The sequence below is a fragment of the Plutella xylostella genome, chromosome 12, assembly GCF_932276165.1.
Source record: "Plutella xylostella chromosome 12, ilPluXylo3.1, whole genome shotgun sequence".
NCBI classification, from domain to species: Eukaryota; Metazoa; Arthropoda; class Insecta; order Lepidoptera; family Plutellidae; genus Plutella; species Plutella xylostella.
Genome location: NC_063992.1, coordinates 3216676 through 3243254, shown reverse-complemented (window position 1 = coordinate 3243254; position 26579 = coordinate 3216676). Strand labels below are relative to the sequence as shown.

The 26579-nt window shown below is 38.7% G+C and overlaps 1 protein-coding gene across 11 annotated transcripts in view; it reads left to right on the top strand.

Moving 5' to 3' along the window:
- The window catches only part of LOC105388453 (dachshund homolog 1), a 126594-nt gene that overhangs the window by 64692 nt on the left and 35323 nt on the right, over positions 1 to 26579 (top strand). For 7 of the 11 annotated variants that reach the window (XM_048624363.1, XM_048624365.1, XM_048624361.1 and 4 more), the window contains 3 exons: positions 17224 to 17294; positions 17633 to 17899; positions 20737 to 20958. In XM_048624363.1, the coding sequence (XP_048480320.1) occupies positions 17224 to 17294; positions 17633 to 17899; positions 20737 to 20958 (560 nt within the window). The remainder of the gene's footprint in view (positions 1 to 17223; positions 17295 to 17632; positions 17900 to 20736; positions 20959 to 26579) is intronic. The other 4 variants (XM_048624366.1, XM_048624364.1, XM_048624360.1 and 1 more) reach the window with 1 other exon arrangement.

Here is a 26579-nt window from a genome sequence, read left to right as displayed (position 1 = left end):
GCAAGTAAATGTGGCTTTCTATTCTGTATAACAGACAGACAGACATCTTTGCCCGCGCGGTTTGCCGTTAAAATTGCACGAGTTAACTCTCCATCATATAAATTAAAAATATAGTCATTTATCAAATAATAAAGTCAAAAACTTATTTGCCTACAATCATAAACACTAAAGTAAAGTAAAATTAAAGTACTGGGTGGTAAATATCTCGATTAAAGTGCTATAGTGATCGAAAATTCGAAAATATCCAACTGCGGGTGTGAAGATAAACACCGCGGTACGCCGTGCGGCAGTAAACAACTCTCGCCGCTACGCGTGGGACGCAGCGTCGATATTTGCCCAGCAGCCCTCCAGCCGATGACTCAGTGACGCCAGAGCGGGTTTGTTATAGATTAAGCCGCGTAGAAGCGAATATAACTTTGCACTGACGTGTCTTGCCTCTGCGAGGAAACCCGAATTTTATCTTCACGGCCCACTAATTGGAAGTATGAATGGGAGTAAAGCAGTTATTTGCAAGCACTGCAACGACAATATTTCCGATGGCGCACTGTGTTCGGCTTGCAAAAATCTCTACCATCTAAATACTTGTGCCAACATTACGGAGACGGGATGGAACAGACTTGGATCCCGCCAAGCGGGCTGGAAATGTCCCCAGTGTAAGATAACTAAATCTCCAAGCATTAGTCACTCGTTACCCACGGCTCTCCCTTCGACTCCTACGCAGCAGGTAGTACACGAGGATCGAGCTTCAACTGGCGAAATAAATGGACTGGCATCGGAGGTTCGCCTCCTAACTCAACAGATCACCTCACTGAAGACGAAGTTAGAGGAAGCCACGATATCCCTCTCACGCTGCAACGAACGCTTGGAGGAACTTGGAGGCTTTATGGTATCAGCTGATCAACGCCTGAAAAAACTAGAGTCCCGGGAGATTCAGGTCCTAGAATTACAGGCCACAGTGACGGAACTAAAGCTAAACCTAAATACACAAGCTCAAAATCAGCTCAAAAATGAATTAGAACTTTCTGGGATCCCTGAGCATGCTAATGAAAACCTCCACCATGTGGTGCTAGTTGCCGCCCGCAAGGCGGGAGTGTCACTGGCAGATCAAGATATAGACTGGATAAGTCGCGTAGGTCCACGACGCCCTTCAGCCACACCTACTGCCAGTGATTCAGATATTGCAAGCAGGCTCCCTCGCACAATTGTAGTGAGAATGCTCCGTCGCTCGAAACGGGATGAATTTATCAAAGCGTTTAGAACCCGCAGGAGTAAGTTAACGAACAAAGACCTAGAAGTGGACGGACCAACACTCAAAATTTTCTGCAATGAGCGACTCACAAAGGAAAACCGCATGTTATTTCGTGAGGCAAGAGTTCGATCCAAGCAGCACGGCTACGCCCATTGTTGGTGCCACCATGGAAACATATTCGTGCGACAGCGGGAGGGCAAGCCCTCTAAACAGATTCAGACTCGAGATGACCTGGATCGTTTGCTACCTTGTATTACTGAACCTCATGCTTAATAATAAGTGCTATACAGTTCTAGCCAGTAGATTATTTTTAATTTGGATATTTGCACTATTTCTTTTGGGAACTATATTTCTTGCCAGCAAAGTTTATTTTTGTCATCAACTTGTATCAGCAAATTAATAGATCAACCGCAACAATATATTTTTGTCCTCAAATAAATAAAAAGTGTCCTCTGGTATGAATCAGCAAATAATATCAATACAAAAATCTAAAATAATAGATGGATTGCCAAAAAATTTGAGTTCATTACATAAATAAAAACTTTGTATGCAGAATATTATTTTTGCTCCTCAAATAATAACTGCGCCCGCAGAATAGTAGATTTGCCAGCAAATATATTGACTCTAGGTCGCATGTTGCGATTTCTTTTTAATTCATATTTTATCAGCATTGCAGTAGTTACATTATGATTGGTCCAGTTATTAAAACATTATAATTCGTTAGCAATTTAATACATGAGTTTACAAATTAGCGGAGACGGTGCTATGGAGAGAGCTATGCTTGGAGTTTCTCTGATGGATCGTATCAGAAATGAGATTATCCGTCAGAGGACCAAGGTTACCGACATACTTAGCTGTCAAAATATGCAAGCTGAAGAGGCAGTGGGCTGGTCATATCTGCCGAAGAACCGATAACCGTTGGGGTAGACGAGTTCTCGAGTCGAGACCACGAACAGGCAAACGGAGCGTGGGACGCCCTCCTGCCCGCTGGACTGACGATCTTAGGCGGATAGCCGATAGTGGTTGGATGAGGAAGGCAGAGGACCGAATGTTGTGGCACTCCTTGGGAGCGGATCTATCTCCACCAGTGGATGATTATTGGCTGATGATGATGATGATGAAAAGAGGAAGTTTAAGTTTTAATTACAATAAGATTGCTTTTGATTAGAAGAAGATTAAGGTTTAAGTTATAATTAGAAGAAGGTTGTTTATGTTGTTTTTAATTAAGAATATTGATGATTTAAACTTAATTTTTTGTTTCATTTAAATATTAAACATAACATCGAGTTATGTGGACATACCTATTAAAATATATACATAAATGTTAACTTGCCACTTGATCATAAATCCCGGCAATTTTAAGTGATTAATTGTTGAATTGATTTAAAATTGTTTGGGGGCAAAAATTTGCTGGCAAATCTACTATTTTGCCTTCAAACCTATTATTTAGCAAATTCAAAACGGATTTAATTGGCGATCGTTTAAATGACACCCATTTCTTTTCTCTTGTACAGTTCCCGTCTCTTTGTATTATCACGTATGCCATTATTATGATAGTACATTCCTAAATATATACCTCTATTATGCTTATATAATATATAAAACAGCTGTATGTATCTGTTATTCTTCTCGTATATTTATATATATAAATAATAAAGATAAAGACCAAAAACTATTTAAGATGCTTCTTACCTTGATATATGTAATTTGCCAATCGTTCGTGACAAAACCCAAACTCTTCGTTTCAATTGCGTCCGTGAAGCATCACGTCGTAATATTATTTCAAATAAAATGATATTAAACGAATTTTGTGATGATTTAGACTCGTTAAACATTTCATGTCACGAAATAATAGAAGCTGAGCTTTGCGAGACAATACTGACACCAAATTACAATTTCAAACTGTTAAGTTTTAATATAAGAAGCATCAATAAGAACTTTGATAATTTTCTGGTCACACTTCAACGCCAAAAAATCACTTTCGATGTTATTGTATTGACAGAGTGTAGAATATCAGAATGCTCAAATATACCTAGTTTTCCTGGTTACAACGCACACCGTACCAATAAGATAATTAACCAAAATAGTGGAGTTGTGGTATATGTTAGAGAAAACTGGAACACAGTGGTCACTGAGCCATGTTTTGAGGAAGCAGACTGTTTGGCTATTGATATACCTAATATATTATCCATAATCGCGATATACAGATCTCCGTCCTTCAAACAAACAAATACATTTCTTGCTGATCTCTCATCTCAACTGGAACGCTTCAGCGGTAGTCCTAATTTAATCGTTGCAGGTGACATAAATATTAATATATTACCTAACGAAAAAGAAACACCAAATATCGAATATCTCTGCTTAACTGCCGAACATGGTCTGCTACCAGCAATCACCAAAACAACTAGAGGTCAATCATGTCTGGACCACATATTTGTAAGATCCCAGTGCTCTTCTACTGCTCTAGTTTATAGGACTGATGTGACAGATCACTCTATGACAATGCTTGGTCTTGCCACTAAGAAATTAAATGCGCAATCTATTAAACGTAAAAGACTGAAAAGGGATTATGAAGCAATTAAAGTGGCCCTAAATAACACCGACTGGAGTGAACTTTATAACCAAAATGATGTGAACGATGCTGTAAAAATATTCACTGAGGTTTTGACGAATATCGTTGAAAAACACACATCAATGGTAGTTATCAGTCGCTCGAAATTTAATTTGACTCCATGGATCACTCCAGGCTTAATGAGGTGTATGAGACATCGTGATCGTCTACATAACAAAGCCAGGAAAAGTCCAAATAATCCCATCCTCCAGATAACATACAAGAGATATCGAAACTTCTGCAACGAATTACTTCGAAAAATTAAAACAGAATATGAATCCAAACAATTAAAGGACAGTTGCGGTCAACCTAAAAAACTATGGAAAGCAGTCAAAGAAATCTGCAGTCTCTCTCGAGCAAATAAAGATCCGGTTGAGTTATTGAACATAACAGGTACATCTACCCCTGCCCAATCTCTTGGATTATGCAATGAATTCTTTACTAATGTTGGACTAGATTTGGCCAATAACACTCTGGACTCCTTGGGTACCACTGAAAATGAGCTTGCTTCTTCAATCAAAGTTGGTAACAGCAGTTCAATAGACTCGATATTCCTGGAACCCACAGACTTTGTCGAAGTAGAAGGACATATAAGGCATCTACAAACTACCAAGGCACCAGGAATCGATGGTCTGGGCAATATTCTTATTAAATCCATTGGGTCATGTATAATTGAACCCTTGACACACATTTATAATTTGAGTATTGCTTCAGGTGTTTTCCCAACGGAATGGAAGGTCGCTGCAGTCATACCAATACATAAAGGGGGACCCAAAGACATGCCTGATAAATATAGACCCATATCATTACTTGGAGTATTTTCAAAAATTTTAGAAAAACTTATTAATAAACGGCTTGTAAAATATCTAGAAACGAAAGGTCTAATATCCCCACGACAATTTGGCTTTAGGAAAGGTATGTCAACAGAGGATGCAGTGTCTTTACTTGTAAAAATTGTTTCCGGTCACCTAGATAATAACAAAAAGTGTGTGGGTATATTTATCGACCTCGCAAAGGCTTTTGACACCATTTCCATACCAATACTTCTGAAAAAGCTAGAAACCTTGGGCGTACGCGGGGTTGCTTTAGACTGGTTCCGGAGTTATTTGACCAACCGAAAACAATGTGTGAAAGTTGGCGAACACATGAGTACACTACTCGATACCCGTTTTGGTGTTCCACAGGGGAGTATATTGGGTCCGACGTTATTCATCCTCTACATGAACGACATCCATTCGCTAGCCGTTACAAATGCGGATTTATTATGTTATGCTGACGATACTGCAATAATTTTTCATGGTGACTCGTGGGACCAAACCTTTGCAAATGCTGAAGCTGGTATGGAACTGGTGGCAAAATGGCTGCAGACTAACCTACTAACCCTTAATACCAATAAAACCAAATATCTGGCATTTCGAATTACTCAGGCTTCGCAAATTCCTTCGAACAAAGAAATAAAAGTACATATCTGTAACCATACTGACTCTATGTGTGTTTGTGAGGGAATAGCGAATGTCAAAGAGATTAAATACCTTGGTGTTATAATAGATGAAAAGTTAAACTTTCAGTCACATATCAACGCACTGTCTGCCAGAATCAGAAGGATTATACCCATTTTTAAGCACCTCAGACATGTAGCTACCCTGGAACTACTGAGAACCATATACTTTGCTCTGTGTCAATCTCTTATAGTATACTGCATATCCTGCTGGGGCAGTGCCCATAAATCAAGTTTGATAGTAGCCGAAAGAGCACAACGTTCTGTCTTAAAGGTATTACTGAAAAAGCCGCGTCGATATTCCACAAAAACGCTCTATGAGGAAATGACAGTTCTAAGTGTACGTAAGTTATTTATTTTAAAATCCTTCATTACTGCATACAGGCACACTGTAAACTCAAATAATTACGCGGACATCCTAGAGAAACGTGTGTTTAAAATTCCTTTGCCTAAAATTAAAACTGCTTTTGCAAGGCGTTTTGCACCCTTTATAACAGCTCACATATTTAATGAAATCGCCAGGCAATGTAATATCAAACATTTATCCGATAGAGAAGCCAAAGTGGTAGTCCTGCGCTGGTTGACCGTATCATCCTACTCCGATGCAGAGAACATGTTAATGTGCGTTTATTAGCTATTTATTATAATATATATTATATTATTCTTTTATTATTTCTGTATCTATGTATTCCATATGTTATATATATTGTACTTTTGGCATACGTAATTACTTATATTTTTATTTCTTATATGCATGCCTAAATAATTTTAATATAACAAATCTTTTTATTTTGCGTCCTGCGTGACAAATTGTGTTTTACGGCTTGTTTTTGTGTAAGTTCGAACCTGATCTCTCACGATACAGGTGTTACCTAGTGTGAGGATCACAGTGTGTTGTGATTTAAGTTAAACTTTTAAATTTTAATAAAGATTTTTTCATTTTCATTTTCATTTTCATTTTTCATTTTCATAATATTTTTGCACAAATATATGAATACAAGTGTACAAAGAGTGGAGCTAATGCTACAAACATTTTCTACCAGTCAACCCACAAGAAGTATAGAAGAAACTATGTTAGTGCAATTTTAGAGTCATTAAACCGGAATGGTTTGTCTTGGCCTGACACACACATACGAGTAATAGTATTTTCTATTCAATGCGGTTTCGGTAAAACATTAACACATTTACCACCCACTGATTGCATTACTACTATGAGTCGAAAAAACTGAGCTAATCGTTTAGCACCCCAAACATTTTAGAGGAGACTCGGGCGGGAAGTTGGGACGGTGTCATAATATAACTTGCAGCGTCAGCCTATATTAATCTGGATCCGGCGCCTGACAGCATACCAAGTCAAATTTCTCATCAAAAATAAGAATTAATGACGAGTAGCATTAATCATTGCCTCGCAAACGGCACGAGGTGTCTGTATCCCATTATTTTGCATTACTAATGATATGTACAGATCGTCGGGGAAACGAAAAATGTCGAAGTCATCTGTGGTGTCACGCGGAGGTGTACTTTGTGTCTCGTCTTATACTAACGAGATATTTTCAAGCCCTTCATGAGATTATGGTTTTTCAATATCGATAAAGAATGTTTCAGCCTTTCTTGTATTTGAAAAGAAAAAACATTGTAACAAATAAAGATTTATGCTGGCGTACCTACATAGATGATGTATCGAAGAATTATTCGCACTTCCTAAAACAGCCATCCCTCATTTGGCTGTCAGTGGCAAAGCTGCAGGGTCACTCCAAGTCCCACGCCTATTTTTTTACTGTTTGTTTTACATAAAGTTAGGCCTCCTAATAAAACAGTGATGTATCTTTGTTTTCGGCTTATTTTAATGCATTCTTATTATACTTGTTGTCATTATAGTTATTTACGAAATAGCTTATTAATTTTGCTGTCCTATGTTTAACACTGTCAATTTGTCAACAAATTTAGTTTACTCTGTAGTAGAAAATGTTCTGTTTGATAGTTAAGTCACGCTAGCACGCCACACGTGTCAACATTGACAAACTTAGCAGCAATCAATTAGCCCGCCTTCACTCAGTAATTTTTATAATTAAAATATAACTTTGCAACACTAATCAACTTCCTCTCAGGAGGCGTTATGCTGTTCTATTCCTAGCTAGAGCTGGCAACACTGTCACTGACAGAAGGTGTCATTCTGCCTTTAATTACGCCGGGAATCATTCCTTCGCGCCCTATTAGTACGCATCAATCAATGTTGCCAATACCTATTTTTTACCCCGCGAGCGGGTGTTTTTTCTCCGTTCCGTTTTTGTTTACGAGGATTTTTAAGTGCGGGATAATTTTGATGAGGTCCGCCACCCGTCGCTGCGACCGATGCTCATTTGTCATCGTCTTGTCATTCCCGCGTTTCTTTTTCTCTCGAGTCTGAATCGCTAAAGTAATTAGGTAACTTTTTGGTTGACTTTTTTGTGTTTGCTCTCCTTCGATCCCTTTGTTGCTCTATTGATCCTGATAGCGCTCGTGTTTGTGTTAACTAATTTGATGTTTCGCATCGCCTCTTGTTGCTTTTTTACAACTGGTTATTTATTCACATCCATTACCTACAAGACTGCCACAATTCTACTAGATACACTCTTTATAATAAGTTACTTATACTTATAATAAGTTATATGTTTGAATTTCATAATTAGGGATACATTTAACAAACAAATATATCACACCCAAGTGGTCACAGAAGCTATGAATACGAAATCAACGCGGTGTCATGGCTGGCGCACCGATGGGGTAAATCAAATATGTGAATTCGCAGATCAAAAGAATTCATTACAAAGTGTAAATCATAATTTGCATATGGCGCCGGCGGTCGATGAATATGCATCTCTGGCTGAGGCTGAACATCGCGTGCTGCCTTCACCAGGACAGAACACTTGAAATATAGGTACTTAGTGAACAGTTGCGTCTATGTCGTATTCGTTGAAGTTTTGCGGTTTTTTCTCCGTATTTTGGCTCCTTTAAATAAATAAATACATATTTTTTAAATTCATTGTTGTTTATTCCGAACATGTCTGAAACATATTCCACGTAAAGGCTATTAAACAGAACTGTGATAGTATGAGTTAATAGTTAATTCCTTCTTAATTCTTTAGGATGCATTCAATGGCCACGTTTGTTCCACCACTCTCTCCGCGGTGAACGCTCCCGCGGCAGTGCTGACGCGTCAGCCGGACACTTGCCGTCCCGTTCGCTTCCTGACCTTTTCCCTGTTGGGTTATGCAAATCGCAGCTTTTCAGGGGGAATTACAGAACACGAATAAAAAGTACGTGTTTGCTCGCTGACTTGGCTCCGAGTGGCTCCGAGTGGTCCGAGTGTGCCGCCGCATAAATAGACGAATCAAAACCCACATTTTTCATATTACACTTAGTACAGAACACATTCGCGACCCGTTTGCGTTTTTTGCTCGGAATGCCAGCAATCATTTACAACTGTAAACGTTGTTGATTTATTTATTACCACTTAGGTATCTGTAACGCTGAATTGTTGCGAAATAATTCCTGATTGTTTTTGTGGCTAATCCACAAACATTAGTGAACATCAATTGATGCGTGACAAATTAAGATACATAAAAAAGCGCTGGCTTTAACAAAAAGCATTGGAATTTGCAATTCAGATGCGTTTACCAAATTAATAGCTTATGACGTCCAATCGAAGATCGGATGGTTGTGAACAACCCCTGCGGGCTGGTGCCACTCTGCAGGGTTGTCAATCACAGTATTACCCCTCTAGTAGTATTCTAACTGGAAACTGAATAGAGGGGTTTAATGGTATATAGTTATCTGAGTTGTTGATATCCAAATCGTTTCAGAATTGCACGTGCATAATTTATTAGGTTCGGTAGACACGGCAGTTAAATAGCTAATAGATATAGGTACCAGCGAGAGTCTGTACCTAATAGCATTTATAGACATAAAGCAAAATTGATGTAAGATTTTTTTTAAATAAAATAACACTGCACTGCAATAAGAAATAGTGTTAGAAAGAAAAGTTGTGAAGACGACACTGGTTGGCTTGAGATCGACTGCGGTTCCACATTGGCCGGCTATTCTCGTGGAGTGCACCGACATAAATCGTGTCCAAAGCATTTATTCCAGTCAACCAAATACCAATTGTCCGTTCAACCCTAACCTGGCGGCCACAAATCAAATGTTTTGATAGCACCGTGGTATTAACGAGACAATTTGATTGCGGACATATCCGCGGCAAATTGCTTGTAAATTATATTTTCTGTTTACTTTCTGCCAAATGCCATGTCCTATGTTTTGATGGACCGAATTTTCGGCAGATGGTTTGTTTATTTCTTGTTAATTACTCGTTTGATTGTTTGATTTCACTTTCCCTTTTATTGATCCTCGTTCCTAAAATATGTGTAGGTGTTTTTAATTGGTGTTTAGAAACACGAATATTTTTTCACAGTCCGTCACCTGTATAGTATGCTCACACGAGAAACCTTCGATTTCAATAAGCGAAAGTAAGATTTTTATCATCTAGTGTTATTCTGATCACTATCTCAGACTGGTCTAGTTGCAGTAACACTGTTATATGCTTATGTTAATTAAAATTTATTATGAATACGGACATGAGTGTGTTCTGTAACCCGCCACGGCTCACTGGGAACGGATAATTTTAACGTAAAGGTTGCCGATACACAGCCAGCCACATGGTTAAATAATTATACTCACATATTCGAGCTATTTATAAATTAACAAACTTTAATAATAAACGCGACGCTAGTTGGTAAAAGCAATTATTCCGTTCAAGGTGTTAGTTATCAGCGGATAAAAACTATGATCGATTTAAACTACACTCCGTATCTAGTCGGAGATAATCTGACACAGATATTATGTCAGTTTATATCTACCTCGGAGATAACATCTGTACATAATCCGAGAGTGAGGCATTATAATTTTTCAACATGTTTTCGTAATTAATGACGTGCTCTACATCTTAAACAGTTGACAATGTGTCTCGAGGCCGGTGTGTAGAGATTGCAGCCACAAGTCCACAACCACGTTTGATTCCATACACTTTAGGTAGTTGGCCGCAGCAATAAAAGATCCATGGTCGTCGGCCATTATCGTCTCGTTGCGAGCATGTTGCGGTGAGCGAGCGATCTCGCGAGATCACAATCATTACCCGTCTGTGCCCAGTCCACGGCCGCGTCACTACTACACTCGTCTACTCCACAAGTCTACACTCTAGCACACATTATGTGAAGTGACGAGCCGCCGTCCAGGACACGCGGAAGGGCTTGTCAACTCACATTATCTAGAGCAGTTCGATTGGAAGTGTGTCGATGGGATGCGAGTGTTCTGCGGTCGCATTACCTGTTGATCTCCGGGATTTATGCAATCCGCGGTCGACTTCGATCACTAGATACATAAATGTCGATAAACACCTTCAGTTTACTATCATGTTACAATTTCTAGCAGCGCAATTTGCCATTCAATCGTACACCTTTTGATGACAAAAAACAGACAAAAGTAACGATGCCATTCAACTCCCATTTGCTTAATAATCGTACAATAAAATTCAGCATTATCAAAACGTATTCCCATTACAGATAATGGTAATGTCCCTAAAAAAGCGGGGGCCAGGAATCGTAGGAGCAATTTTGCATAATTATCCGACATCTCGGCGGGCGACAGGCGACGTGTACTGGCGCTTAAATCCTAATAACCTCGCGCGGACGCGATCGAAATCTCGTTACGCTACTGTAATCTGCTGCGAACAAATAGCATGCAATTTTGTTAGATTCTTGTTGTACGTCTACAATCTCTGTTCCATGTTTTTTCTCATTTTAGCTTAATTTCACGATAGGGATTTCGCGCTCAACCCGTGTTTTTAATCTTGAGTCTACAAGCAAATCACTTCCACTTGGAATAAGTATTGCACGGCAATGAACTTCTATGTCACAGTCTATCTTGGTCTTCCAATTTAGCAGAAACTCATAAAATTTTAAAAGTTGTAATACACCGCGGTGCATAAAGTAGCTAAACCCCCCGAGTCTATTACACCATTTGTCTCCGAAGCACCGCTGAAGACAACTTAAATCTCTCCACGTACTTCTAATATCGTAATGAGCTCAGAAGCTTCAAAAGACATATTTTATTTTCCACCGAACACATTTTATATTTCATTTCACGTTTCATAACCGAAATTTGCATGTCCCTCTCCGCATTTGTAGACAGTAATGCTTCGGTCGCTTAGTGCACTTTTATTATGGTATTAAGTGATGTAATTTTTTTCATATTATATTATTCAAATTTAAATAACTGTCTCCGGTTTCCCCCGCGGAGGTCCCATTTTTTCTTCCATTTCTTTTTGTCGCCCTCGAATCTGTTATTTTGGTTAGACATTTCCGCTTAGACAGTGACGTCAGTGGAGTGGTCGAAGTTAAAATTGAGTCTTCTGAATTTCAGACAGGGTTTAATTCCATTAAAGTATATCAATGGTAGACATTGATTATTGGCAATTAGCTCGCCTGTGTACATTAACTGTATTAAAATTTACTTACTAATTTATGTATCATTTATGATTGCTATAAAGTGTTCATAAATAAATAAATCCTACAAACCACAAATAAATAAACGAATAACTAAACTGAAACCTTTTAACTTAACTGAAATAGGTAATTAACTATAAGTAATACCTATTACGATATTTTTCAAACGAATATTTTTTTAAAACCATTGTATCTCTAGGGTTTTTCTGTTTCCAAATTGGCGAAGTTAGGAGGCCGCAATTTTTACAAATGACACCGTGACGGCTATGGAGGGCGGAGTGCCGACAAGTCATCATGTTACTTCTTTCCTATTATTTTTGCTTTCCGTTGTCTCTCTGGGTCCACCCCTAAGTGTCTCATCCTTATTTTTTTTAAATAACTAAGGTTTTAGCATCGAGTTTACATGCGACTTCTGGTGTGTCTATCTTTTAGAATTACAGGATTATTTATTTAATTACATATTAGTCATTTGTTTAACAGTACACTATAAGGTTTTCATTCATTATAAGTACCTAATACTTACAAGGAAAATTTGGTATTCACCCACGCATGCAAATCTTCCAAAGAAAAGCATTCCGTAAAATTAATGCGTCATATTATTACTGCTGAGCAATATTGCTTTTTACATCATCTCAAAGGCAAAACATTGCGTTATCTGCATATGTTTGGAAGTTTTTGGTCATAACAACACCCCTTATGGCTGCTTGTGTTTTCTTTATAATTTATTCCATCTCTCCCCCGCATTCACATCGGTCGCTGATATTTTTTATTCGATTAGTAACCCCTAAGGTGTTTTTAGCCTTTTTTCGCTCGATTTTCTTCGGAAAAGCTTTGTTGACTGCTCAGAGGGGTTTATGCTCATTTCTTTTGAATGGAGAAAGTTATTCTTTTACGATTATTTATTTTGCTTTGTATCAACTTTTTGGGTAGGTAGTAATGGAAAAGTTTTGATGAAAACCTCATTTAGATTTAAAATGAATCTATTTATCTGTAAAATGTTTAGAGAGATAGGTAGTTACTTAAATCGGTTATTGATTGTATAACTATTTCTGCAAATTTACTCATTTCAATATAGCATCATGATAATAATAACATAATTAATTATAAAAAATATGTATCGGTTACGCCCTCCAAACAAATTAGGGGACACCTACATAGATCTTGGAACCTAATCAATCAAAGAAAGTAAAACCAATAAAAAATATCCGGATTCGATACTTACACAGTCAGTTTGTGTCGGGGGGAGCGCGAGGAAAGGAAACTTTTGATGGATCGGACGGAGTTTGTTTTGCATGTGAGTGATATGTCTGAAATAATAAATGTTGAGGCGTCGATCGCGCCCCTGCAGGGGGAGCTAAAGCGATTTTTGATTCGGGTGTCGAGCAAATGTTTTCCGCTGTGACGCTCCGACGATTTGATTTTCTTAATCGATTCCCTAACGAATGCAAAACAAACCACACGAGAACCTACATCACTCGCCGAGTGACGCGCGGCGACGACGCTCACAAATATTAAATCTCGCTGTTAACTGGATTACGAAGATTTACGACTAAGTTATTTTGAAGGATTCAACTACTTATGTGGCCGTTTAGCCCGAGCGTTCAGTTTCAGGTTAGTTATGTAAATGACAACGCGATTACCAAAAGCTTTGTTAGAATAGTAAGGTACGTTAATCAGATTATGCATACAAGAACGGTTCGGAACGTTATACGTGCGGCATTAGGCTAGTGACGCCGCAGTATTAGAGCTAATCAGCGAGCATGGCGCTATGCTGCTGCTCCTGGCATTGTCCGCGCCCGCAGCCCCGGAATATCTGTTTAGGCCACTGGGCACCCCGTAATGCCAATAGTTAGCATTAACCACCTTAATCCTACGGCCACGCCCGTCCACTATCTGCTTACGGCACTGATTTCCCACCTTAACAGTAATTAAGTAGGCACGGCGCATTGTCATTAAAATTTTAAACACGCACATCCATGTACACAAAACAAAATCGATATTCCAATTACGAAGGAGCCAATAAAAATGGGCGCCGCGTTTTATCGGCCAATCGGCAGCGGCGGCCGCTCCGAATCTAATCGAACATCATTTTTCCGAACGAGGAAAAGAAAAGTCTTATTTAGGGCGCGGAATCAGTAAACAGATTTCTTCAAATTTGCATGTCACGACTCGAAAATTAGTTTTTATTTTGGCATTTTCAGTCGGCAGCGATTCGTCGCCAATTTGCGTTTTGACAAGTGAATGAATAATATTATTTCGCTTGTTGACTGATGAGGGCTGCGGCTGACAGTTCGTGGGGCGACGCCTCATTTACTCCAAGTGAATTAGCTGCTCTCCAATATTGCAACTGCGAACGTCATTATCATTATAAACAACGTAACCTAATTAAAATAAAATTCTTCTTATAATTTGCATTATGATTAATAGATATCAGGCTATCCTTTGTGTTTTCAACAGAATAGGTATAATTTTAATTGGGCATCCTTCCGTTTGTGTTAAAATGTACGTTTACCTGTGCATCATCAATCACAGTAACACATTACTGTGATAAAATAAAGCGTAGGAAGTCGAAATAAATTATTATTTTATTGATATTGGCGCTATCTTGGACCGATCAATTGGTGATGATTGCTTTATGCCTTTATTCATCATTCGTTCTGGATGTTCAGATAAAAACGTCGGCTTTTATATTGTATGGGAATGAATGAAGTGATATTTCTTTGTTATGTAAGTCAGTTATTATTAAATCTATTTCATTTGTATGAAATATTTGCTTAGTAATTATTATATAATTAAAATATTGTAAGTAACTGTTATAAAACAATAAATAATATTTTTACTATCTATTAAGTAATAGTTACAAAAAAACATCAAAGTAAAAGTTGTAGAATAAAGAGTTCGTTATATTATCCATATTAATGTTGGCGGAAATGAAAAATATATTAAATTCAAACTGTACTCCGTGACTCGTCAGTAAAGTCTGAAACAACTCCATTTTGAGGGTTGTGTGTAGAGTAACCTCCAATATAGACACCTCAACACTGACGCACTCAATATAGGTACTCTGACTCATCATATGCTAGCGGTAAAGAAATAGGGTTGTTTGTTTTGAAAAAAAAAAGATTAAAATCACTAAGTACTTAGTAAGTTTGATTTGTACTCGTTAGCAAATATTTTTAACCCTTTACTTCATACGAAGCCATAAATGGCTCTTGGAATTTAATATTTTATTCTACCCCAACCACAAAAATTATTAAAAAAATGATATCGCTATACTTTTAGTCACTTCTTTGTTTATATAAACATATTTTTTTTGTCCATGGTATGTGTCATCTGCGAATATAATCGCACCTTATCCCAGGTGCAATGATTGCTTTCTGTGAATGTGATTTTTCTGAAACTTTGAAATTCTGCAAAAAATTTAAAAAGTACGTTGTTGGTAGTAAAAAAAATGTTTTCCTTTTGTGCATACCTTATATTTTCTGGAACTTGTCAATTAATTAATTATTATTAGTTTTATATATCTTATTTTCTCAATTATCTGAGAAAGCCATTTCTGGCTTCCTATGCGTTGAGACTATAATATTTATGCCAGAAATGGCTTCCTATGCACTCGTACATTCTAACTAGATTTATAACCTATCTTTTCAGAACAAATACTTCGCTTATTTATACCTAAAAAAATACAATACCTGATGTTGACTCCTTACGTAATTTCACTAATGACTTATTTTACAAATTTTAAAATTTACTAATTAACTAAATCTACTTGTATTATTTAAATATATATATTTGTTCTGATTTAATAATAATTTGTCACTGATAAATTGCTGATCCGAAAAAAGAGCTGAAATAAAGCAATTCAGGAATTGTGATAGTATTTATTTGCCTCCTGCAGTAGTCCAGCTACCATATCCCAGGATAGATGGCAAGGGAGACTCCTCAATGTTATCAAATGCTAGCAGAACAGACAATCTTACAGGTAGACACGAATCTCCTGGACCATCCCAAAAAAACGTTAAACTGTACCTGTAGAGATGAGGACCTGCTTTAGCTGTGTTTGAATTTGATAGAAACAAACAGAATTAACCATTTTTCAATCCAATTATGAAAAGTTTATAGTTTTGGTATGTCTAATCAGAAAATTAATTATATGAAAAATTTTCACAAAAACTGATATCTGTCTATGTAGTGCATGGGAAGCCATAAATGGCATAGATATACCAAGTACCAGTGCATACGAAGCCATTTCTGGCTCCTAATTTTTTTTTCTAAAAAAAAGTAGCTAAATTTTTTTTTACTTAAAAATGTTGTTATTATCCCTTATTAAACGATATTCAAGTAAACACTAATTTTTATCTCAATCCCTTCATAATTCATGCAGTAGAGGGTTAACTATTTCATGTGCCTGATAGATTTTTTTATTTTCATACAATTACAAATTTTATTTCCTATCAAAGACCTTTGCGATTCAGAAAGCCTTATTATGTTCAATTTCTCAATGTTGCTTCCACTACAAGTGACCCTACTCTACCAACAGTAAAAGGGTTCCGCGAAGGCTTAAAACAGCCACTTATTATGTATGTTACATTTCACTTTCAGACGTCATTTATATTCAAATGCTCAAAGGTATTACTGAACAAAAATTGTGGCGAATTAACCCCACCCGAAAGGAGAGAAATTGCTTTCGAAGGGGGTCTAATTGTCAATTCGTTTCTTTTAAGACTGTCTTGTAATTTCAAAGGCTTATAACATTGTTTTTTGTTCATCGTGTTTTCTTTTACAACCTTCATATTTTTTTGCATAAAAATAACAGTGATAAAGATTCAGATTCACTATGAGCGGAAACGTAATAAGTCACAATCAAACGAGGCAGCACGAAATTAGGGTAACGGTAGCAAAGACTGTCGGTATACAAAATGATTACATACACCGTCTTCATCCGTACACAATGAAACTCAGCGGGGTGTCCGATATTGTGCCTCTACCTTTCTACATCCCAGCCCAGTGGGAAGCATTCTTTATGGTTTCAAATGATAAAACTGTTTGTAAGTAGCTTTATTAGGATTCATCTTTTTGTTGCGTCGGAGCCGTGACTAAGTGATGAGAGGAAACGGGCATCCTAGATTTGTATTATTGGCCCTTGTTATTAGTTTTTTCATATTTGTATTTTGTTTTTTTTTAATATATGTATTTAGATTTTACCAATGACTAAGGTCCATCCTTAAATTTGCAGTTCTTGGTAATAATCGTATAAGAATTTTCATTTCTTGAATTGTTGACTATGTGATTATTAATTAATATATAAATTTTGTGATTGTTCTAGATTACGGGACGAGCGAGGCGACATGGAGCGAGTGATGGCGATGGACAAGGCCCGCGAGGGGTCGCATAATGGTGAGACACCATCTGTTAAATACCTGATTGTTATGCTTACAAAGTCCAACACTGCTTTGATCTTCATAGATTTCTTATTCAATCATAATTTTTTCACAAGGATCTCATAAGATTTATTTAGTTGCTAGATTTTTTGCGGTTCGAAAATCAGTCGGTAAATCGTCGCTGAAATAAACAAAAGATAATTGCTGCCAAAAAAAATACAGATTTTCTGTCATTTTTGAGATTAACGCTCTTGAAAACATATATTTTTAATTGGCGTCACTAGTTAGCCCTCGTAACCTTCAAAAAACCCCCTCTAAAACCGCACACCTAACCTAAGCCAAACCGTTGAGCAGTGTCCATGTTGCTGTACCTCGCAGGCTCTTCACCCGGCCACAGCCCCGTGCTCAACCTGTCCAAGTCGGGCAGCGGGGAGCGGGAGCGCGCGGAACGGGGCGAGGGGTCGGCCAGCGGGCGCAGCAGCGTGGCCTCCCGCCGCACCCCGCAGCCCCCGCGCCTGCCCTCCGCCGCCACCGCCGCCGCCTCCCCAAGGTCCCATACTGATGAGAGCGATGGGGCTATCTCTGATCAAGAGGATCACAATGTTAAGGATGAAGATGATGGTGAGTTTTGGTTGTTTGCTTTTTGGATTGATGATCAGCTGAAGTGGCTGTGTGCTATGATATCTGCCGAAGAACCGATAGGCAATGGGGTAGAGGAGTAGAGTCTAGTTCTAAAGAACGCTGTGGCGATTCCAGGAGAATTTTGAGCAGTGGATGTTTGTTGGCTTAGGATGATCATATTTTTGTGTATACCTCTAGTATTCGGAGGGCATACAACTTATAACTAAAATATAAATATGTCTTAAAAACCCTCATCCTATCTGACGCCATATCTGATTAATCCCACAAGTAAAATATAATTTTCTAGATAATAATATACGTATTTAAACCAAAGATATTTAGCTCACCTCTATAAATGATAGTGTTACTGGAGTTAATTCGATCATTTTTTCAACTAGAAACACTTTAATCATTGCAGTTCAACACTTCGATTATAGAAGAAGATTGCGTACATTCAGCTAAATGAGAATCCAAATTGCAAATGAACCGAAATATGTCGGGCATCTAATCGCTGCGTCCTACGTGTAAACGTCAGAACGTGTCGTTATTAATAAGTCTTCACTCGGAGGGTATAATCACGGCAGGAGATAGCAAGAAAGTGTCCGTGTACCATTAATACTGTACTGGTATCACCCGCTTGATACACGCGGCATGTAATGCTGGCGAAATTACCCAGTAATAGCCCTGGAACCTTCAGCATTCATAGTTCGGAAATTATCAGCCATAAAACCACCTTCCTTTTATTCTAGACACTCTTATAATAATAAGTGTAAAATTGCTACTCCAATACATTGTATTTCGAAGTGGCTATAATAATCGACATCCCCGTCTGTACTGTTAATTATTTTACAACTATCTTTATATTAATCAATGGTCGATAACGGTTTTTAGATTTTGTTGACGGGATGATTCCCGCTTGGGCCTTAGGATTGAAGTCTTCAAAACACCTACATCGGTGTGTACTCGTATGTTGTAGATAATATTATCCAATGGGGCGCCCGCGCGATGCTTCCCATACGGTGTCTTGATCTCCAGACTCCGCACGTACGCCGCTAATACACCGATATGTAATAAAAGCTTATTGAGAGCCTCCAGGAATGTTTAAATGGTAAACGCTTCACACAACGTACCCACGTGACCTCTTTTTCTTCCACACTGGACACTTCCTCAATCTTACAGGGTCTCGTGTGCCCAATGATCCCACAAAACTGGACAGATTTCTTATGCTTTATTAAAATGAAATTGGCCTTTATCTCCTTGCTGATCATCAATCAAGTGAAAACAGCCTATCAGTCTGACTTCAGTAATTTCTCTCAGACTCGTTGCTATTTGAAAATTATAATGAGCGACCATAAACGAGTCGGAAGAACCGCGTTCATATTTACTGTTAATGCGGAAATATCTGCAGATGAAGTGAAAGATACCATTTAACGCCTATAACGTTTCTAATAGAGTGGTTTAACAATAAAATAATAGAGTAAACCGTGAGACAGGTGCGCTTTTATTTCTTCTTCTTTGCCGATCACATTTTCAATGAGGCCATTAGTCATAACGGAGTTGGCAAATCAGTTGACTGGTTCCACAACGCGGGGTCTATAAATCATAACACGGAGATTCGAAATGTAAATAAGTGGAGCGTACAATAGCTAAATTAAGTGAAACAATAAGGTTTGTGTATTGTGGCTGCGCCGGATAATCACAAAATGTACAGACAGCGTGGGAAAGGAAAGCCATTTTCTCCAACAGCAGACGATGAGCTTCACCAACTAATTCTAACAATAGATTCGCCATTTCAGCCAAAAGTAATAAAATATTATATTTATGAAAACGTAAAATCACTCGTTCACAAATTAAGTTGGTACGTGACTCACGATTGTCACGATTACCAAAGCTTCATTATACGAAAGCTCTTTAACAGTGTCATTCAACTTTGATCTTTGTCGGTTTGATATTACATCTTCCTTTCATATTTTTTTCTGATCGATAACTGAGTGTCGCTCACCTAAAAGGCTCCATGCACCATACTCAGAATCATTTGAATCTGCGTCTTAAATTAAGTTGTTCAAGATTGATTTTTGGTGTTAATATGTTTCACCATTCTCTTAATTGGCCTTATTAGGTAGATGGTGTTGTGACAACGCGAGAGTGCTATCGTGCTCATCGACAATGACGAAACGACGTTGTCTTCATTATTTGATGAGCGTTCAGTACCTTGTCAGTTATATTAAATGTATCGATAGATTATTTTGGACCGTGAGAGATGTCTAGAGGACGTATTGAGACGTTTGAAAGGGTCGACAATTAAAAGTGACCTTATATTATACAGTCACGTTAGTAGGTTGGAGATAGAAATAGCGGAGAAACTGGGAGGTACGAAAAAGGAAGAGTTTGTAGAGTGCGGCGGGGCGTATATAAATCGGATTGAGGCTGGTCGGATGGCGACGGCTCTCAAAGGCTCGCCGTCCGATGTTCACCACGCAATACCCTTGTACCACCAATAATAATTGCGACTGGAATGATACATGCCGCACGCAACCTCCAAATGCAGTTAGCATTGCGGACTCCTGCACTGAGCCCGCACGGTCGCATGTTACTTATAAAGTTGTTATTGGTACATTGATTTACAATGATTGCGGACATCGTTTCGTGATATTAATTCAAAATTTAATTTCTCGCATCTCCATAAGCTGGCTTTTAAACTTTCATTAATAAGAAGCTGATGATCAAATTGAATTTGTATTACGATTTACGAAAGGAGTCCGTGATTAATCCAAATACACTTGGTCTATGATGAGCTTCAACAATCAACAGCTGAGTAAAAACCTTTACCTTCCCAGGTGGCGACCTGTCGGAGGGCGAGCGCGAGCTGGCGGCGGCGACCTCGCCAGCGCCGGTGAGCTACGCGGCGGCGACCGCGTCCCCCCCCGCGCCCCCCGGCGACCCCGCCGCCGACACCCTCGTCTCCTCCACGGAGACCCTGCTGCGCAACATCCAGGGCCTGCTCAAGGTCGCCGCCGATAATGCACGCCAGCAGGAGCGCCAGATCAGCTACGAGAAAGGTAAGCCGAACAGACATTTCATGTATCCGGAGCAAAAATGTATCGCATTGAATATATGGCTAATATTATAACCTTACGAACAGAACATTATTCACGTGTTCTATCATCTATAAATTCTTCAACAGAATATTAGCATTTGTTAGTGCTGTAAGTGTTAGTGACCTTAACGCAACAAACTTGCAACTAATGATACCTACCAAGCTAAGAAATTCTACGAACGATAAAGGACGCAGAATTTACATAGGAAATTATAATTTTTTGCACCCGACGACGCGGAGACTGCAGGAAGCTCTAGGATCGATGCTGTAAATGTTGTAATCGATATTAGTTCACATCTCTTGTACCGAATCGATTCTTGGTAATCGGACGCATAAGCAGCTCTGATTAGATGCTTTGAGCGCAATAGATCCTCTCAGCCGTCTGCGAGCTCGTCGGGCTCGAGACATTTGCATTGCATTATACATTAGCCATGTATTATGGGAACCGGTGACGATTACGCTAAATTATTGGTATTAGGAATAGTCGCTACGATGCAGGTTTTGCATTGACGCGCATTCGTTGTAATCTTGTCGTAAACTGCTTCTAGGTATATCATTTTCTTGGAGACACAGACTATTGAGATTAGATTTGTATCGTGATTAGAGATATGGTTATGTCTCGTAAGGATAGTCGGGGCGGGCGACAGGACGCGCCGGCGTCGTGCTGAGCAAATAGCCGTAGTACGGCACAGATGCGTCTGAGTTATAACCCGCCCCACTATCATTACACACGATTCCATTCGGACAGCATAATTATTTAATTGATATTTCTGCGAGTTATTTATTCACGTCATTGCAACTTTCCATGAGAAACGCTCCGTGCGCTATGGGCTATGATATGCGGCGGCACACGACCTCGGTTAATAGAGAAATGAGATAAATTATACACTTACACAAGACTCGGCTCTAACAAATGCTTTGTGTCGATTTTAAATTAAGGGTTGTATGATAAATATAAATTTAATTATTTACTTTTTGAAGGCCCTTTCTTTGCAGGTATAGAAGATAATGAAATCTTGTAAATTTTATATTCAATAATTCACTGAAATCTAAACAAAAGGAATAAGATCCAATTGTTATATTTCTCATAAAAAATACAGAGAGGTCGAGGAGAAAATTTGCAACGCGAGTCATCATCAAACTTGAATATCAATATTTCGCCTCGAGCCAATTGTATTAATAAACAAAACAAAATGAGAAATAATAATGCTATAGGCCAACAAAAGGTTCCATTTCTCCCCCTGATAAATTTTAAAATGCTAAAGGAATACGTTCCTAATCCAGCCAATGTAAGAGTTGAAATTGCATGCCTGGATCAACCAGTAATTTCGTTATTACGATAATAAAATTATTGTTGATGAAACATTTTTTCGAATCGGTGTGTCTGGAGAACTTTACCGTTCGATTTTTTTGTAAAAATTACAGCAATCTTTGTATGGTTCGTCCCGTTCAATTGGTAGGTGTTTCTCGGCCCGGCCGGGCGGACGGCCCTTAGGTACACCTGCACATGTGCCTTATTGCTATGTATGCAGAAGATTATCCTTCCTTCCGATGATTGTTGGTTGGATTTCATTTCATGTTCATCTTTTTGGTTCATACCCATACTCGGCAACCTCGTAGATTATTCGTGGTCTCTACGTATGGTTCTACGGCTACAATATGAAACACTTAGCGTTTTCCCTATCTGTACCTTTTCTTGCCAACTTTAGCAGGATATATGGCTCTGGGAAATGTATAGCATTCCATTTTCATTCGACAAACAGTCTGCAATGGCTCCCCTTCATCGCTACAAATGGCAGATCGCAATCTGGCCACATTCGCTGACAATTTTTACACTAGCCTAGAGTGGGTGACGCACAAACAAATGTCTCTCATTCAGACTCTTATCAGATAACCGGCGGAAGGGTTGGGTGAAAGGCGCCCGTGATGCGGCTCTGTCGATTCGCGCCATGTAAATAGACTTTGCAATAAATGAAAAATAGGTGTCTGCGAGCGAGATGGTGGAGCTTTTACCGGACAAAGGTGTTATTTCTCATAGTGGAACGGCTCCGACTTTTGTTATGTTTCGCTTTAGCAAAAAGGTGCGAAATCTAAGTCGCGCTGAAATAGAATTCCCGCTCGCGATGATCTCGGAGTCATAACGAGGCGAGGCTTCAAGTAAACAAACAGAGATCGAAGAGGTCGATTTTTTCGCAACACATCGGCACCGGCAGGCACAATGGTGCGAACTCTGGCGCGGAGCGGCAACAATGCGTCGTTGCGGTATCGGCGCGGACGCATCTCACGGGGGCTCGTTAGCGAGCTGGGGGCGGTTGTTTGCACTGCCCCCCGCGCCCGCGCCGCCCCCGCCCCCGACCTGGGAGCTAGTGCGGCCCTGAGTTATGACCGCTCGTGATAGACAGCTATTTGCCTGCTTACAAGATGCAGACGATTGTTTGAATTATTCCCGGCTCTATTGGTTTCCTCTGTGAACAACTTGAGCAAACCATTGGCTTGTACAAAATGTATTACCAATGTTCGCTAATCCAAATTTGGGTTATCAACATAAGTCCATCTACAATACTTAGCTACCTGATTAGATACGAAATGCGTTTACCAACAGCCTGTCGACACGTTTTACAAATTGTAACGAAATCAACACACAAAAACATAATTTCATCGTAAACCTTTTCCGATAACGGGTCGACATCGCATTGTGAAAGCTTTCATATCAATTGAATCCATTAGCTGGGTACACAGGTTCCCTGTATTTACTTGTCAGTTTTTATCATTGGTCAGTCCGTGTGTTTGCGCGATCGGTCACTTCCCTGTTATTGATGGCCAGTTTCCTCCCTCGCGCTCTACATTGTCCTTTTGGTCGATGTTTGTTTGTTTGCTTACAATTTCGATGATGTTTTCTTTGTTATCGTCAAGGTCATCGCCAATAAGTCTGAAAATGTATGGTCATTCTTATCAGATCAATACTCGTTCCTAAAAGAATGGAATTCCTTTCCTGTTAAATTGTTTTCTTCAAGTTTGAGCCCGCATTCCTGGACATGGTTCCATTAGTGTTGCATTTTCAGCGCTAAAAGGGCATAGTTGTAAACACAAAGAGTGTAACAAGTATCGTTCGCAACAAGACCGGCGCATTTGGCCCTGTTCAAATAAACTAAGCGGTAAGAATTAACCGGATAAGAACTTAAAGGGTAGCGCCGTAACAGATTTATGTAGGGACGATCCCAATCGGCACTGTTTTGCTCGTTTTCTGATTGGACCTTTCTTGGCGGGCATTCGGCATTAAGGTTTTGTGGTATTGTACGGACAATTCGATATGTTGAGCGAATCCAGATAAGTGATTCGGTTGTCAATTAAAGATTTGTTTTTCAAGGGTTTCTTAGGGTGATTTTTTATCTTTAGTTGACTTCAGTAAGTAAATAGTGGTTTCTTTGAGCAATCTAAACTGCCGGCTTCTCTGCGGTTTCCTTCTGAGGCGATGTGTCTAATGTAAGTGAACAATAAGTGATAGGTACTCCAGCTTGTGCATTAAAATGCCATTCCGGCACTTTGCGTACTGATACGTAAGCGCGACATTAGATACACGAGACACAGTAACTTTACTCCTATCTATTACAAGCTCTACGGTTCCTTTCTTATTAAATGGACGTCAGATTACTTGTAGATTGTACGGAAGCGTGTAAGTTATTCTTGTTAGCTATGCATTTAATTCTTACTATGAATCTGTGTTCAATTTAACGCATGTAAATTTAACAGTCGAGCTTGTAATCGTTAAAAAGTTCATTTCAAGTGTAGCCTATTGACCAAACCTCAATATTCTACAAATTTTCAAAATTGGAACAAAACTCTATCTCCTCTATAGCGTGACAACGAGTGCCTATTGGGTTACTGCGTGTCACTCGGGTTTCTGCGCACGCGCGGCGACCACACGCGCGCCGCCGCCGCCGCCGCTCGCCCGACAGCTTTGAATATCGAACACGCTTAGCTTCGACTGCTCACATTTAAATATGGAAGGCTTTTGCTGGCTGGCTGGTTTATCAGGTCAGAGACAGCCTTTGAGGTGCTCTACATGATTTTAATTTGGCGTAATTGTTCCTTTGTTACTCATGTTATTAGTGTTATTATTACAGAGGACACAGTTAATGCTATAGAATGTATCATTAGGTATAAAATTTTTGTATCCTTACAAACGAGAATAGCAGTGTTTAAAAATAAGATTAACTGTAGGAAAACTTTGTTAAGTCTGTGTGTATAGCTTGTATTTTCTTAGGGTGAAATTCGCACGTGTAACGAAGACTCCCGGGGCTATACGACGTATCAAGACTACATTGGAAAGGTTTATTAAATTTTCAATTCATTTGCATATAATATGAGCAACAAGCCTAATAAACATTAAGGAAATTCAAAATTTGATAAGTTTAATGTTTATAGAATAACTATCTATTTGTATGTAGATACTGTAGTACTTCTCGTCAGTATTAATGGTGTAATGCCGAAGTGATAGATAGATAGCACACACGAATAGAAATTACACAAGGAAATGTACAACATAGACGGCACAAATGATGATGGTGATGTCTGTAAGTAATACCACTATTTTTGCACATGGTCTCACTAAGTGTTCCTAAAACTACGTATAGATATTAAAACGACTTGTTTGTTCAATAACTTTAAAAGCCCGGGGGCACCAAAAACAAAGTTAGAAATGCAAATTAAAATATTCCTATTGGAACAATTCAAAATAATCCTATTTGGGGCCAAAGAGCATCAGCCATTGCCCGCGGCCGTAGCACTATTCATATTCCACTCGCTTCCATTCACCCAGAAAATAAACACTGTATTGTGTAAAGTTTACTTAGTTTTTCGATATTAACACAACAAAATTGAAACAATAACATTTTGTCGAAACTAATCGTTGTAACTTCAGCTTTTTCACATGAAAGGTCTGCTTTTATATACTTTTCTACTTGTTTCTATTCAATTTTATAAATAAAATCGGCATAAATTAAAGTTAATTAGAGAACATAAAAATTTACCATATTTATTCCGATGGATACAGAAGGTTTGTACTGAAAACCCAAAGAAAAGCTTATTACAATCTAGTGTGACTGCTAAGAATTATTACCAGTGTTTCATTTTAAATCATAACTGGTAACGGGTAAGCCAAGAATCTCCTTTCGGGTCTTAGATTTAATATATGTAACTTCCACATCAAACATAAACGGCACAACTTCACTTGAATTTCATTTAAAACTCTGCTCAGTGCCCATAGGAATAGGCATTCGATTTGCATAGCAATGTTTGATTTTCTGCTGTTGTTGTTTGGTTGAATGTAAGGGGTAACGTGAGACAATCATCTCGTAAAGTTTAATAATAATTACACCCCCGCACCCCCGCGCGCCCGCCCCCCCCCCAGCTCGCAAATAATTAACCGGTCGGAATTACTTACTCGTATAGCTGAAATAATTTAATGTGACGCGGCTAGGATTATGAATGTGTGCGGGGTTTGTCTTTGTGTTTATAAATTGCTCGTTTTAAATGCATTTCTGCTATGAGAATTATACATATTTAAAATATATCATTATGTCA